We start from the raw sequence: 17,415 nt of genomic DNA, 5'->3' as shown, positions 1-17,415 counted from the left end.
AAAGTTTGTATTGTATTGTATTGAATTGTAATAATCGTGGTAAAATCCTCCGTTGTCCTTTGTATAATAAGACGTGGCTGAGTGCAGAGCGAAACGAGCATAGCGAAACGCATATACTGTCAGATCACCCCTAGGAACTCTAAGTGCACCCCACGCTTACATTACTGTTGAAAAGGACACGGATCAATTAGTTTAACGCACCAGTTGCTTTTATATGGCCAGGGGTCTTTATATTATGTAATGTGAAGAATTTGTTAACAACACACCGTCAACATTTTTATCATATATGTACTTTGCCATAAATCCTGAGCTTGACCTTGTTTTTTGCACTTCCATCTCTTTGCGGTTTTTTGGTTGCATCTAAATATTTGAATGTATTCAGGTGTTTTTTATTATTTTTATTCTACTTTCCAAAAGTTAATATTGTTATTGCGTGTTTCGACATTTTGCTATTAGCCGGATATACCATGGCGAACCCAAGTAATCATGGGGCTGTAAGACCTGCACAAAAAAAAAAGAATAAAAACGAAAGAAGCAACACCAATGATGTTGTTCACATAACAGTTGCTGGAAGAATAATGCACGTTTACGCATGAAGGGTCAATGCTAATAACACAAGATACAAGAACGTCTCATTTGGTTGGTTCTCCCATCCGACTGGTTTTCTCAGATTTTGCGTTGGATAGTATTTCACACAGTTTTCCCCCCCAGAGCCTCGCAATAAATAAGGTGAACTTACACAATTGGATACGGTTGTCACAGAAGCATGCCGCCACGTTTCTTACTCATTGCCTCTGATTATTAAAGCGTTTATTGAAGTGAGACGTCAAGCATATACGGCGAGGAGCGGGATCTTGGTTATCAAGGATGGGTTTGAAATTCGAATTTATCATCCTGATTGCGTCGTCACTGACACTGTGTAAGTAACATATTTTCATCCTAACGTAAGGTCAAGTTGAAACCCACTTAAATGCTTAGGATTTGTAAGCTTGCCTATATGCATTGTTAGTTTGTTTCGAATTCTTGAACAGGAAAAGGCGAACATAGATAATCATTACTCATATAACTGCAAATCAGAGAACGCCGAACTTCATGCCATCTTCAAAGTTCATCGATATGAAGAGATAAAGAGTGCTTTTTGGTTATTTTTGCCTTCATACCAAGCACAGAAGTTTGTTTTGTCATTATTGTTTAGCCATAAATTTCGTCGACGCATTATGTTTATTAACTTATATATTCATAGTTTTTGTAATGGAACATAATGTATACAATTTTTTTAAGATTGTCTAATTTTTAGCTGAGGCTGACCCGTTTTCATTTTCAGACAGTACAGTTCAAACAGAAGATGACAGAAATAATAATAAATTTAAAAAACATTGCAGGTCGCTATTATTTGATTCTACGTTCCCGAACACTTTAATAAAACTTATTTTAAAGCTATCTGAGCCTCTTAGAATTTTATTGATAAAAAAAGGGCAAAAAAAGAGTATGTATTATATATAATCACCATCTTTAGATCTGTTTACCGATATTTCGAAACAATTTTGATATTCCGGTTTTTAGTTTTCAGGAAAGAATGGAAGGAACAATGGAAACAGTTGAATTATTCGGCGATTCTACTTTGCAATTGAAATACCAAAGTGCTGCATCAAAATTGAGTGTGCGTTTAGCTTTCTTTTCGAGATTTCGCTTTCCATTCAAAGGGGAAGATGGACGAAGGTACCTTTGTTGTATTGCGTCTCATCAAAATGGATTACTTTCTTTGTTTGTTTGTTTGTTTTTTAGGTGTTTTTCTTCAAATCAGAGAAATTCGGTTTTGTTTTACATGACTCGGCGTTTTTTTGTGGAAAATATTAGAAAAAAACGGTAGCCTTTTCACGACTGCAAAAGAAACCTTCTATGTTGCATTGATATCTACTCTAATGATAACATCTTTGTTTCATTTCTACCATTATTTCACAAAGGCGTAAACGTACGTGTAAAATGATAACATTCCAGAACAGTTTCTCGACATGAATTGGACTAGGCGTTCTTGCACTGATTTCTGAATGGGATTCCTGTGGTTGGTAAGCTATAACGTCACAACCAACCTTCTCCCAAAACAAAATGGGTGACTCATCCCAAGCAACTCTCAAAGTTCCGAACACAGGACACCACCTGTTACTAGGCTGGTACTATTTAAATACAGTATCACTGCTTGTCTTTCAGTTCATACATCTGCACATAATACTATACATCAAGAAAATTTAACCAAAAATTGTGTTTTTTTCCCAGACGCGGTAACTTTCATATAAGGAAACTAATATATTCCTTATTTGGAAAACCTGTACGATTCTTGTCATCTTTAGGGCTGCCGTACCGCAGGTGCTTCGCAAACTTTTTCAATTGTATTCAGAAGAGAAAAACAGTGACTGTGACCATCTTTAGTCAATAGAGAAAGCTTCTGAAAAAAAATTCCTCGGTACCAGACCCCTAAGACGACAACGGTTTCTTCATATGTACTGTATGTCTCTTGTGCATCCATGTTAATGTGTAGTTGAGAAAATATCCATACCCCCCTATTGAAGGGGTCGGAGGTATGACCCCTCACCCCTCTGGAATTTCCAACCCCCTGGAAAAAAATAAATACAGTAACTGTTAAGAAAAAGGGCATTTTACCCCCTCCCCTCTGGAAATTCCTGGGCGTTTGAGCCCCCCATCCCCCCCCCCCCCCGGAATTTCCATTCCCCTCAATGGGGGGTGGGGGCGTATGGATATTTTCTGGAACTTGACAATGTGTATCTATCTCATATGCAAATATTGTTCAGCTGTTGCAGGTCAGTGTATCGAGGTGGGATTTTCAGCCAGCTCATATACGTTTAATGAAAATATTGGCACCGTCACCATATATCTGAAACGTTCTTCGACTACTTTTGAAGCATTTTCGCTCGAGTAAGTCTTGCTGCGTTATAATACCTTTTTTTGCTAGAATGGAAAATGAAAGTTTCTTGACGTCATCACAATCCCCACCTCACTTTCGTCCATATATTCCCTTCTAAATTTTCATCCCCATCCAGTTTGATTCCCAACCCCTATTCTATCTACTACTCCATTCCATCGCCATCCTCATTTCCATTTAAAGTATTTTCCATTTAAAGTCTTTTCCCTATCCGAGCTCTATCGGCCTTCCATAGTTTCTATCCTGTCTTCGCCATATCTATTCTGATCTTGTTCCCATACCCCATCCTTCTCAGTTTCGTTACCAATTCCTTAGTGGCAGGCACCAATCGCTTTAACTAAAAGTTAGTACACCTGCATATGTTCAATTCCAGACTTCAAACAACGAATAGATCAGCAGTTCAAGGAAACGACTTCAGCTACACAAACCCCACAACTGTATCCTTCGGTATATTGGTCAATGAGGCTACCACTACTGTCTCTATAACTAATGACGTTATTTATGAAGACTCGGAAGAGTTCTACATAAACATCACTGGTGGAGCCGCCCCCAAGCCACTTTGTTACGCCAACCAGTTCGCCGTCATCACTATAACGGACGACGATCAAGGTAGATCGTGAGGATATTATCACAGATTATCAACAAGTTCGTAGGCAATTGGTGGGGAGGGATGGGTTTGCCTTGCCTCTACTAGTTGTACATATCCTGAGGATTCTATCACTGCTAGTCTACAGAAACTTAGGTATTAAATGGTTGTCTTAAGTGCTTGACATTTTCGCCCAAGAACATTTCGCTCACAGAACTGTCTGGCGAGACGAAATTACTAGAAATGTAGGGGATCGTATTATTTAAGCAATGGCTCATTCTATCTCAAATGAAAAAAGCTAAATGATGTTCAGTAAATTTGCCATCGTCACATGGTAATCTCTTTTTGCAGCTAAGATTGGTTTCCATGGCGATGCAGTGAGACACGTTAAAGAGGGTGTAGGAAGTGTTAACGTCACGATTGAGAACACGGGATCCACCGCACAGTCCCACACCATGGGGTAAGTCAGAAATCCTCCGCCTGTCAATCAATGTAACATCCTTTGAACAAAGATTGTATCAGTTATCTGATTTGTATTGTATTTCAATCAACGCAATAACGGTCATTCTCAATAGAGGTCACACAAAAAGGCAGTTGTTTGAAAACGTGATTTCTTTCGAGTTTCTCCATAGCTCTAAGTTTTCGACTAAGAGCTACTGTCAGTTTGCTGCCTGGTTTTCTAAGTACTATTTAATCCGAATAAAGCGGTTTCTTTTCAATGGTGTTTTGTTTAAGTGCTTTTGGACAATTGACGTCAGACAAAATATGTGCAAATGAATCAAGTCGATTGTTCCATCTTCATTTGAATGCATTTGCATTGAATATGGCTCATCGATAATACGACGTTTGAACTTAGCCTCCGCCCAGAGACTCATGGGAACCACTCACTGTCAAAGTTCCGTCCTCAGGATTTTAAGGTCTCGTGTAGTTTCTGTGGTGTTTTCGATGTGTGGCTGGGCCGTAGTAAGAGTTGTCCCCCAACTTTAATGTTGTTTCTTTGCCGTTCTCCACCAATATTTCAAGCCCTGCTAAGGCTCCGTGTGGCAAGGTGTCTTTTATTTATATGATCTTAGTTGCTAACACACGCTGCTAAATATTTGTGAACAGTGTTCAAGCGGTCAGCGGAACAGCTGTATCCGGGGTGGACTTTGAACCCTTACAAACCACCATCAACATCCCCCCCTCAGTCTCCACTTATAACGTCACAGTCTACATAACAGATGACTTTGTCGTTGAGCCTAACAAGACGTTCTACTTAACCTTGAACATCACTGACCCGGCGGTTTCCAAGGGAACTACTAACATCACCTTTCACATACTTAATGACGACACCAGAGGTGTGAGAAATTAATTAATTTCGTATGTAACTATTGTTAGGGATTTTTATGAAGGGCGCTGGTTTCATATCAAAGTCTTAATAGAGTCTTTTACACCGGCCCTTTTCTCATTTCTATAGTCTAGATTTATTTATATGATTCATCCTTTTTTATGAATGAATGCTTTACAGCGCAATATCAGAATAATATCGAGTTGTTGTTTTTTTGTTTTTGTTTTTTTTTTATTATTATTTTAAAGAAGGATGTGATTAGCCTGTGAGTCTTCTTTTGGTTAAAATATCATGAAAGACGATAATGTGGTATCCTTTTGTTCCAGCGGTGATGGGTTTCCAAGGCGACGTTGTTAGGTTCTTGAACGAGAGCGTTGGGAGTATAAACGTGACGATCGAAAACACTGGTTCCACGAAGCTACCAATCAATTTGAGGTATGCTACAAAAAAACATTGGCGATCAAAGACATAAAATTTGACATTTTAACGTTAAAGAAAAGGACCCGTCACCTTGTAAAGATAAATGAATGTGCAAAAAATATTAAAAACGATATTCTAAAAACAATTGCTGAGAACAGCGCTTTAAAAAAAATTCCGCAATCCCGAGGAAAAAGAGGATCCAAAATGTAGACAAGCAATGTTTTCGATGTTCCAATTTTCTTTTTGTTATGTTTTTTTCATTGATTGATGTTGCCATGGCGATAGCGTGCTCGTCCAGAGAGCGTGCCAAACATGCCAGGCTCGATTGTTGAAAGCATAGTTAGTGTGTTGAAAGTAAACGCTCGGTGTTGTGTTGAAAGAAGAGCTCAGAATTGTGTCTTCAGGAGTTGACACTTTTCCTTTTTTTCATTCTTTACCCATTACCAAAGTTTTCTCGGATTTTTGGAAAATTTTAACTTTACAATACACGAATTAACACTCATAATATATAACACGAAAATTACAATCCCCAGTATTTAGAAAATAGACTCAACTCACTACCGACTCATACGCCGCGATTCTGCGCAGTTTAAGTCCTGTACCGTATATAGTTATTTGGATTGGGTACAGGGATGGTTCCACGTCTGAAATCATTCACAGCGCAAAGCACGGCTGCGCAAGTCGTACTGCACGGCAAAAACACGACACCGATTGACGTCAAACTTTTGTTGTGCCGAAAAAAAAAAAACGGGACAAGAACCCCTAGATCCGCCTTGAATAAACATTTACCAAAGTATTTACATACTTTTATTCGCAGTGTTCAAGCAGTTAGCGGAACAGCTGTATCCGGGGTGGACTTTGAACCCTTACAAACCACCATCAACATCCCCCCCTCAGTCTCCACTTATAACGTCACAGTCTACATAACAGATGACTTTGTCGTTGAGCCTAACAAGACGTTCTACTTAACCTTGAACATCACTGACCCGGCGGTTTCCAAGGGAACTACTAACATCACATTTCACATACTTAATGACGACACCAGAGGTGTGAGATAATTAATGAATTTCGTATGTAACTATTGTTAGGGATTTTTATGAAGGGCGCTGGTTTCATATCAAAGTCTTAATAGAGTCTTTTACACCGGCCCTTTTCTCATCCTAGCACAATCCGTGATTGGAAAAAATTGTTTATTTTCCATTGGTTACTTTTATTAAATTTGGCAAATGAAGGATAAATCTTTGCTTGTAGGTATTTCTATAGTCTAGATTCATTTATATGATTCATCCTTTTTTATGAATGAATGCTTTACAGCGCAATATCAGAATAATATCGAGTTGTTTTTTTGTTTTGTTTCTTTTTTGTTTTTGTTTTTTGTTTTTTTTTTTTACTTTAAAAAAGACTGTGATTAGCCTGTGAGTCTTCTTTTGGTTAAAATATCATGAAAGACGATAATGTGTTATCCTTTTGTTCCAGCGGTGATAGGTTTCCAAGGCGACGTTGTTAGGTTCTTGAACGAGAGCGTTGGGAGTATAAACGTGACGATCGAAAACACTGGTTCCACGAAGCTACCAATCAATGTGAGGTATGCTACAAAAAAACATTGGCGATCAAAGACATAAAATTTGACATTTTAACGTTAAAGAAAAGGACCCGTCACCTTGTAAAGATAAATGAATGTGCAAAAAATATTAAAAACGATATTCTAAAAACAATTGCTGAGAACAGCGCTTTTAAAAAATTCCGCAATCCCGAGGAAAAAGAAGATCCAAAATGTAGACAAGCAATTTTTTCGATGTTCCAATTTTCTTTTTGTTATGTTTTTTTTCATTGATTGATGTTGCCATGGCGATAGCGTGCTCGTCCGGAAAGCGTGCCAAACATGCCAGGCTCGATTGTTGAAAGCATAGTTAGTATGTTGAAAGTAAACACTCGGTGTTGTGTTGAAAGAAGAGCTCAGAATTGTGTCTTCAGGAGTTGACACTTTTCCTCTTTTTTCTTTCTTTACCCATTACCTAAGTTTTCTCGGATTTTTGGAAAATTTTAACTTTACAATACACGAATTAACACTCATAATATATAACACGAAAATTACAATCCCCAGTATTTAGAAAATAGACTCAACTCACTACCGACTCATACGCCGCGATTCTGCGCAGTTTAAGTCCTGTACCGTATATAGTTATTTGGATTGGGTACAGGGATGGTTCTACGTCTAAAATCATTCACAGCGCAAAGCACGGCTGCGCAAGTCGTACTGCACGGCAAAAACACGACACCGATTCAGACGTCAAACTTTTGTTGTGCCGAAAAAAAAAACGGGACAAGAACCCCTAGATCCGCCTTGAATAAACATTTACCAAAGTATTTACCCACTTTTATTCGCAGTGTTCAAGCAGTTAGCGGAACAGCTGTATCCGGGGTGGACTTTGAACCCTTACAAACCACCATCAACATCCCCCCGTCAATTTCCACTTTCGACGTCATGGTGCACATTATAGACGACTCGCGCCTTGAGGAAAACAAGACGTTCTACCTGACTATAAGTGTCACCGATCCGATTATTTCCCTGAAAAATGCTAACATCACCATCAACGTGCTTAACGACGACACACAGGGTAGGGTATAGTAGCGTGAAACCAGGGCTAATGTACAGTGTCGTAGAAAGGGGTGGGGCACATGGGGCGGGTGTGTATCACCGCTTAATGTAATAACTGCGACTTAATGTAATACTAACGCTAATGTTGTACTAACGCCTGTAAGTTATTATTACATTAAGCGGCGAATTTAATTACATTAAGCGTTTGTATTCAATTAGTTAGTTATCACAGTTATTACATTAAGCGGTAATACAGGGTGCAACCCATCCCAATAACTTTGAACCCTTATAATTTCCGCCTTTGCCGATACGAGTTCTCGGCAATCTCTTTTGATGTGGCCAAATCGATGACAGTGGTGGCATCTTGGACCCTTGTTTCTTCGACGATGCTCACCAGCCATTGCTTAAACTTCGCCGCCCGAACTGCTCGTGTAACGATCGCTCCGTGACTATCGCTATCTTTAGTAACTCATTTTTTCGATCTAAATAATCAATGAGCCTTTTGCAGGCGTTCCTTGTACACCACAGGACTACCGCAAAACCAAAATTCTTGCAAATGCTTGCAGATATCGACCAATCAAGTTTGACCATTTTCGCGTAGAACGTGTTCCAAATTAATTGGTGGTTTTCCAAAAGCCCAGAAAATATGAAAAATCAGGGTTGTCTGTAGGGTTTTACTCGAAAAAAAAAAACTAGTTCGAGTAGAGTCAAGTTTTTCAACGGCGTGAAGAAGAGGCTCTGTCCTATCGCTACTTGTTGCAACGGCAATTTCTAAACCCTCAGAAAGAATAAGTGTTTTATCGCTGATCTGAAAAGGAGGACAAAAAACAACAGAGCCCGAGTTTGTGAGTCTTTTATAACTACCCTGAAAATAGTCTGAATTTCGGAGTCTTTTATGGATCCCCAAAAAAGAGTCCGAATTTCGGAGTCTTTAATGGATACCCCCAAAAAGAGTCTGAATTTCGGAGTCTTTTATGGATACCCCAAAGAGTCTGAATTTCGGAGTCATTTATAGATTCCCAAAATAGAGTCCGAATTTAGGAGTCTTTAATGGATACCCAAAAATAGTCCGAATTTCGGAGTCTTTAATTGATACCCCAAAAAGGGCTAATAACTAAGGGCTAACGCCCTTTCAGCAATACTTCCAGTGTTATAGAGTTGCAATTACTATGATAAAAATGAATATAAAACTCACTAAATATGCTAGTTAATGATTTTACTCTTGTATATGGATTAACATCTATGCCATGAACAGTTTTTGATCCATATACAAGAGTAAAATAATTAACTAGCATATTTAGTGTGTTTTATATTTATTTTTATCGTAGTAATTGCATCTCTATAAGACTTGAAGTATCGTTGTGAGGGCGTTGCCCTTGTAACGGTAATATGAAATATATTAGCCTTTATCTACATGAGAAAGTTTGGGCCAGTACATTACCATTAAGTGTATGTTTCCTTCATTTTTGTGATAATCAATTTCACCCCTATAAAACTGGAAGTACTTGTTTTTGGGCGTGGCATCCTATCTAGAATTACTTGTGGTGCAAAGATCTATCACCCTGCCAAATTTCATAACCCTACTATGAATTTGAACAATTCAGCATAAATTCTGCACCATTTTCCTGTACTACGACCTTCGTTGCGATGCTGACTCGGGAATTATGCTGGGACAGACAGAAAGTTACATGAAATTTATACTTGAAATGAATCTGTCTCGCTAGTGTCACGCACCAACTCGAATCCTGCAAATGACATTTTTGGCAATGAAATGGCGGTAATATTACAGGCGGTGTAGAGGTGTTTTTTTTATTTTGTTTGTTTTTTTTTCTGCGAAAATAAAATCACCAAAGTTAAATTTCAGTTGCTCTCTATCGATCTACTGGGTATCCTGTGTAAATTTTACTCGTCAAACAAGTTTTTCACTCGCTTAATCCAGGGTTAGTAAACCCAGTAAACCGGCCCCTGGTTGTCATTATACGATGGAGCCGCAAGGAATTGTGCCGTGAAATCTACGATCAAGATTCTAGAATCTGAGAAGTTCCTTGTTATCCATTTTAATGGAATAAAAATATTTCTTTTCCGACACAAATGGCGGCTAAGTTGCATTTTGTGTTGTCTAGCTGACGTGGGGTTTAAAGGCTCAGTGCTGAGGTCTGTGCGAGAGGATGCCGGCCTAGTCAACATAACGGTGGAGAAACTCACGGCTTACGATACTCCCGTCACTGTACAGTAAGTACTAATGCCAATCACTATGCAATTTACAACACAACTTACCAATCATCCATGGTCATTACCCATCATCGGAATCACTATCCATAGCCGTAGCAGGCCTCAAAAGATTGGGGGGGAGGCACAATACAGAAACATTAAGACAACAATTGGGGGCACAGCCACGCCCCTACTGGTCATTTCCTTATTTTTTTTTTTCAAAATATTGGGGGACACGGGCCCCCAGTGCCCCACCCCTGCTACGTGCCCCCAGTGCCCCACCCCTGCTACGTGCCCCCAGTGCCCCACCCCTGCTACGTGCCCCCAGTGCCCCACACCTGCTACGGCCCTGTTATCTAAAATCATTACCACTGCCACCATCATCACCACCACGACCATACCATCATTATTTATCATCGTTAACATCATAATAATAATCACCATCATTACTGTTATCATAATCATCTCCATCAGCATTACTGTTATCGTAGCCATCTTCATCATCATCACTATCATTATAATTGTTTTGATTACCAACATCAATTTTGACACTTCTACTCGTTCTTATCCACAGAGTGAAGGCGTACAATGGTACAGCGTACCAAGGGATTGATTACATGTTCTCGAACGAAACGATCCGCCTTGGAGAAGGAGTGCGTAACTACACTTTCAGCGTGCAGATCTTTGACGATGAGATCCTAGAGAACGATAAAGATTTTTTCTTAGTGTTAAGCAGTAACGACCCCATTGCTAACCTTCGACAAACTTACATCAATCTAACCATAGTTAACGATGACAATGGTGAGTTTGCAATAGATCGCTCCGTCATTTATGCTAATCATGTCACGCTCATTAACGTCATGCAAAGCATGTCAAACTCAGTAACGTCATGTTAATCACGTCTTGCTTACTTACGTCATCCTAATCATGTCACGCTCATTAACGTCATGCTCATTGATTAGTATCACATTAATTTTAAATGTCATGCTCAACAAAACTTGCCCGCAATCGACAGTGCTGAATAACGTATGCGCATGCGCGTGTTCTGGCGAAAACAAACACAATCTCAGTGTTGAATCGTTCGAGTAAAGGTACTAAAGGCTGACTTCAGTCGCTGTTTTGACTTACTGTACAGCATTAAAACCATAATGTACAAAAAAAAACTTTAATAAAAGCTTTCAGTTTTCTTAGCATTCGCCAAAATGTGACATTTCGCCGGTAAAAAGCCGCCATTTCAAAACAAAAAGGTTGTTTAACCGAACGGTACTGGAACTAGTCTTGCGTTTTTCAGCACTGGCCCCTCAATCTGTACGATTTCAAACTGACTTATGTGTCACGCTCGAGTCATTGTATTGTATTTTCTAGCAACCATTGGGTTCACAAGTTCATCGGTCACTGTCGCTGAAAATGCTGGAAACCTTTCCCTCCCCCTGACAGTCAAGTCTGGAATCCTGGGAATCCCCATTGAGATAACGTAAGCTTTTAGGCGTACATAACGGCCACCTAACAATCTCCCGTTGCCTTCCTTTCCCTCCCCCTCATAGTCATATCTGGAATCCTGGGAATCCCCATAAAGATAACGTAAGCTTTTAGGCGTACATAACGGCCACCTACAATCTCCCGTTGCCTTCCTTTCCCTCCCCCTCATAGTCATATCTGGAATCCTGGGAATCCCCATTAAAATAACGTAAGCATTTAGGCGTACATAACGGCCACCTAACAATCTCCCGTTTCCTTCCTTTCCCTCCCCCTCATAGTCACATCTGGAATCCTGGGAATCCCCATTAAGATAACGTAAGCTTTTAGGCGTACATAACGGCCACCTAACAATCCCCCGTTGCCTTCCTTTCCCTTCCCCTCATAGTCAGATCTGGAATCCTGGGGATAATTATGCAGTGCTAGATCAAGACAGTGTTAACCATGTACGAAAATGATCAAGTTGATTATGATGATGCGTCAATTCAGGTTCGCCATTACTAACATCAGTGCAAGCTCCAGCCGTGACCATCGCCTGCACTATTCATCCGTGACTTTTACTCAAGAAGAGCCTTCCCAGCATGCAACAGTCACCATCATCAATGACGCCACCCTTGAAAACACCGAATCGTTCAACATAACCGCCACGACTACCTCACCCCACGTGACACTGAACTACAGTAGCGTGACAGTCACGATAACAGACCACGGCGATAAAGGTACGCACATCATTATCCGGTTATGGGGGTCCTGTGGAGTTTAAGCGGGAATCGAGGCTTTGGGTGGCAGAAGTCTACAGCCACTGTACCCCATTACCTGAAAAACGGCTCATTTGATTATTCAGCTGAGGTTACCTAGGTTACAAGTCTGTCACAAATTCGTACCTAGTACCCACGAGGCACAACCGAAAAGGTTGCTGGGAGGGTCTTACTTTTGTATATTTTGAGCACTTGTCGCCCGAATAGAAATACGCATACCAGTATTGTCGGCGTCATAAATGCGTTCCAATATTCAAAATAACAGTGGCAAGAGAAAATGATGAAAAAAATAAGAAAAAATATTTATTTTTCTTACACGTTTAGTGACCTTCGGTTTCGTCAACAAAACCGTGAGTGTGGCCGAGAGTGAGGGGAATATTACGCTGCTAGTGCGCAAGACCGGAAACACGTCAATACCATTGGACCTAGGGTATGAGAGAAATTATACTATACATCGAAATCACTATTTTGGTAGCATTGGCAAGGGGGGACACGGAATAAAAGGGCAAATCAGTCCAGGCGGGGAGGAGTAGGTATGAAGTTATAAAAATGACGACGCTTGGAATGGGCGGTCCTCAGGTTATCGTCACTTGAATAGACAGGCGTTATAGATGCACCAGCCTCCTGCTACACGTTTACAGACAAAGGTCCCTTTCCAACACCCCCTCCCCCATCATACAAATATTATCCATGTACCTCCCTCTTCTACAATGCAAATATCCAAGTACCTCCCTCTCCTCTATCATACAAATATCCAAATACCTCCCTTCTCTATTATACAAATATCCAAGTACCCCCCTCCTCTATCATACAAATATCCAAGTACCCTCTTCTATCATACAAATATCCAAGTACCTCCCTCTTCTATCATACAAATATCCACTGATCCAAGTATCCCTCTTCTATCATACAAATATCCAAGTACCTCCCTCTTCTATCATACAAATATCCAAGTACCCCCTCCTCTATCATACAAATATCCAAGTACCTCCCTCCTTTATCATACAAATATCCAAGTACCTTCCTTGGCCAACTGGTCGGTTTGTCAGCCATTATGAGCCATTGCCTATAATTTTCAAATATGCTTCGATCTGATTTCGATCTATGACTGTGCCCTGAAGGTGAGAAGGTGATTCAACCCCCTAGGCCTGTCAATGCTTAACCTTAAAAGGTTTTGTCTCATTTTTCGAAGAAGTCTTTTTCTGTGTATCAGTATTTCAACAGTCAACCTGAATGCGTCTGCGCCGGGCGACTTCACGCATAAAGAAATCGCCGACACCTTTGCTGTAAATGAAGACTTGAAGAGCTACACATTTGCAATTCACGATGATCACGTGACCGAAGGCACTGAGTGTTTCATAGTGAGGCTGAACGTTTCTCGAGCGAATGTTCTGGTTGACCCGCGGGATGCTGCTGTTTGTATCACAGACAATGATAGAGGTATATATTCTTGTTAGGTGAAAATTCAGTAGATCCAGAGGCTAGTTTCCCGAAACACCCGAGAGTTCTCGGGCCCGAAAACGATTTATTCCTTAAATTTGAAAAGCTTGCTACAGTTGCTAATTCCTATAAAATTTATGGTATCTAAACGTGTTGAAATATTGTCAAACATCGGATTTTACCACAAAGATTCATGTAAAGGATGATTCTCTTTATAGATTTACAGATTGTGATCTTCTCGGGCCCGAAAAACACATGTTTCAAATATTAAGAAAGTTTTTGGGACCCCGCAGTCACCCGAGACTTTTCGGGTAACTTTCTGGCTCCAGCAAAACTTCGAAAATAGCCCTTTTGAGCGTAATCATTTGGAATATGAACCAAGAGGAAGTTAAAACTTTTCTATATCATAAAAGCGGTTCTCAAAAAGAAAAACATGCGAAATTTCGGGCAAAAATGCAAAATAAAGTTTCCGGGCCCGAGATTTCTCGGGTGTTTTGAGAAACGGGCGCCAGGGGAGAAGTGCACATTTTGCTTATATAGAGAGGCTCACAATTATAGCCAACCTGTTAGTCTCTTAGTGGAGAGTGCGATATATACAACGTAGAGTTTCGAGCCAACCGTTGACTTGAAGTGTTTTTTTTTTTTACCAGTGAGCATTAGTTTTGTTTACTTGAACATCACTGTCGAAGAGCAGAAAGGCAGAGTCACAGTTCCTATGAGAAAGACTGGACTGGCGGAGGTCCCCGTCTCAGTGAGGTACGATGCACTTGATTCTGTAGCTCCAACCACATCTGCCATCATCATCATCAAAATCATCATCGCCATCAGCATCATCATCAGCAACATCATCTTCACCATCATCATCATCATCATTCTTATCAACATAATCATCATCACCATCAACAACAACAACATTAACATCTTCTACGTCATCATCAGCACTGCTTCGTGTTGTATTATCGGTTTATTGCTCAGTCTTCTGTACCAGGTTCATTCTAGCCTACTAGTAGGCGTTTGTTGGTGTTTCCACGACGAAAACCCCGCTTTCCCGTGTTTTGGGCGCCATCAAAGGCAAAGCTGGGGGAGGGGGCTGGGGATGCCTTTTGCTCTCGCATCCAGCTCGCGCGCGGCCATAAATCCAAGATGGCGCCCAAAACACGGAAAAGCGGGGTTTCCGTCGCGGAAACACAACAAACGCCTGTATCGCAGGCTCGCAGGCGCAGGCGCAGTATCTAGTAGGCTAGGTTCATTCAGTATCCGTCTCTCTTCCCAGGGTACCTCAAAGTTATCTATCCCTCGTCCCAGGCTCATTCACACTTATCTGTCTCTCCTTCCAGGTTCATTCACACTTATCTGTCTCCCGTCCCAGGTTTATTCACACTCATCTGTCTCTCGTCCCAGGATCACTCACTCTTATCTATCTCTTGCCCAGTTTCATTTACACTTATGTGTCTGTAGTCTTAGGTCTATACACACTTATCTGTTTCTCGTCACAGGCTCATTAACACTTATCTGTCTTTCGTCCCAGGCTCATAGAGGTTCAGAGCATGGTGTGGACAGCAATGATTAAGGCCGACATCCGGGATTTCAAAGATGACATTATCACGTTCGCCCCCGAGCAAACCGAAGTGTCTGCTAACATCACGATCGTGACCGACAGCATAGCGGAAAGTGACGAGCTCTTTTCGATTAGTTTCACCCCTGTAGACCCTACAAAGGCCGTGGTAAACACAACGCGGGATACCTGTGTCGTGCGAATAACCGATGAGTATGACAACGGTATGCAATAATTCCCTTTTCTGACGTCTTGTTGCAACCTCTGATAAGACAAACTTATCTATTTGTTATTCTAACTTATTCTTTAATTTTTTTAAGCTGTTATTTTTCCATTCTCTATTGTTTTCTTATTTAACCAAAGGATATTTTTAGACTTTTCGAAAATATCTTATTGTTCTTGCAGAAGAAGCATTAAAGGCGAAACAGCAAAAGGAGAAAGGTAAGACTTTAGTTTGATGCTTGGATCTTTATCTTCAAAAAGTACCCAAAACGCACCATTGGTTCTTGGTAGGTCACATAGATTAAGGTGACCACTGTTGGGTTCACGCTACTAGTTAGATGAATACTGCGGTGTAAAGTCATATCATTATAAAAATCTTTCTTATCCTCTTGTACGTTTCGATAGATGTCCTAAAGCAACATGTATGTTTTTTTTTTTCAGAAGAAAAGGAAACATCCAGGATTCTGCAGATTATACTGATTGTTTGCATAGTAGTGCTAGCTGTCACCTTAATCGCTATAATCATCGCAGCCGTTTGTCTTTGTAGATTAGAACGTACTAGTCGCCCATTGTAATCGAGTCACGTAAAGGCATCCGACAACACAGGCCCGTAGCCAGAGGGGTTCGGAGGGTTCGGACGAAACCCCCCCCACAAACACACACACACACACACACCCCAAATTCGGCTTGAAGGTCCGCTAAGAGTTAACAAAAAAATTTAACGTTTGGCCAGACATATCGTGCACATCAAGCTGTCTTTAAATAGAATATAAAGATCTTTTTAAAAATAATTATCTTTATTATTATCATAAATGTGGACTTTAAAAGCACACTAGCATACACACATTGGCATCCACCCTATTAATTCCATTTTAAATACAATTGAAGTTATTTGAAGTATTGATTGCCTTATGTAGTAAGGCGAGGAGAGGCGTATACCAGAAGTTTGGTCTGCTAATAAAAATGGAAAAAACTAACCATCCCGCTTAAAATCCTGGCTACGGGCCTGCAACACGGTATTGTAAGGGACTCTGCATCATATGACAAGGGGGGGAGGGTGGATGAGGGATGAATTGGATGAATGGGGAGAGGACTTAAAATTGTCGTTGACAAAAAGGCGTCCACCAAATATTGTTTACAGCAACAAACCTGACACGCACTAGAGTTTAGTTTCATCTTGTTGGTACTTACGTATTGTTTATACTTACCTTGTTTGAAAACATAATTAACTTTTTGAACTTTTCGTTTGTAACTCTTATTTTTGAGTATCTGGCTCTTATATTTATCACAACCTTTTATTTTACACAGCGCAAAACCGTACATTTTCAAGCGTGTTCAAGTCATGAAAATGGCTGCGCCATGTCACGTGTTGCGGGCATGTTCAAGATGCACTCGCCACGTCACGTGTTCAAGGATGTTCGTCTTGAACACCCTTGTATGCCGTCACATACGGAGTGTACTGGCATGTTCAGAGATGTATACACCTGATATCACGCATGCAAGCGTTTGCGGGTCATGTACAAGTTTTTCAAGCCAAAACGACTAAAACAGTAACTAGCCCATTACAACACAAGATTGCCGCCCGAATTCCGTGTTTTTCTGCCAAGTGTCGTTGTCGCCGTGTTTCTATATAGCAGGTCCGACCAGTAGCCAATAGCCAAAAAAGGAGTGTTCGGGGTTTATATGACTCGGCCCAATTTCATAGTTGTTACTTCAAATTTCAAAGTTGTGACTTCAAATTCATAGATGTGACGTCAAATTTTAGTTGCGACTTGAAAAATAATTGAAAAAAAGGACAAACTTCAGTACGCAAGCGTTTATATCCAAGATTTGTTTATTTGTCACTATATATTAAATTACGCATGTGAAAACACATTTAAATA

General features: G+C 40.4%; 1 protein-coding gene across 3 annotated transcripts; it reads left to right on the top strand.

The window, feature by feature from the left end:
• The first annotated feature begins 100 nt into the window (after nt 1-100).
• On the top strand, nt 101-16,770 carry LOC5501815 (adhesion G-protein coupled receptor V1). 3 transcript variants are annotated; one of them, XM_048724748.1, is made up of 20 exons: nt 106-729; nt 808-919; nt 2,808-2,931; nt 3,312-3,547; nt 3,876-3,984; nt 4,632-4,861; nt 5,178-5,286; nt 6,089-6,318; nt 6,748-6,856; nt 7,660-7,889; nt 9,994-10,102; nt 10,656-10,882; nt 11,447-11,555; nt 12,047-12,276; nt 12,640-12,745; nt 13,529-13,755; nt 14,406-14,511; nt 15,284-15,534; nt 15,716-15,751; nt 15,974-16,770. In XM_048724748.1, exons 2-20 carry the CDS (start codon nt 868-870, stop codon nt 16,105-16,107), a joined length of 2,964 nt encoding a protein of 987 aa, XP_048580705.1. In that variant the 5' UTR covers nt 106-729; nt 808-867; the 3' UTR covers nt 16,108-16,770. The 3 variants fall into 3 exon arrangements, with proteins under 3 accessions (XP_048580707.1, XP_048580706.1, XP_048580705.1); XM_048724749.1 differs by having other exon boundaries at nt 104-919; nt 15,977-16,770; XM_048724750.1 differs by lacking the exons at nt 5,178-5,286; nt 6,089-6,318 and having other exon boundaries at nt 101-919.
• The last annotated feature ends 645 nt before the right edge of the window (nt 16,771-17,415 follow it).

This window comes from Nematostella vectensis, chromosome 3 (assembly GCF_932526225.1).
Source record: "Nematostella vectensis chromosome 3, jaNemVect1.1, whole genome shotgun sequence".
NCBI classification, from domain to species: domain Eukaryota; kingdom Metazoa; phylum Cnidaria; class Anthozoa; order Actiniaria; family Edwardsiidae; genus Nematostella; species Nematostella vectensis.
The sequence above is the reverse complement of the archived record's forward strand: the minus strand, read 5'-3'. Positions and strand labels throughout refer to the sequence as shown.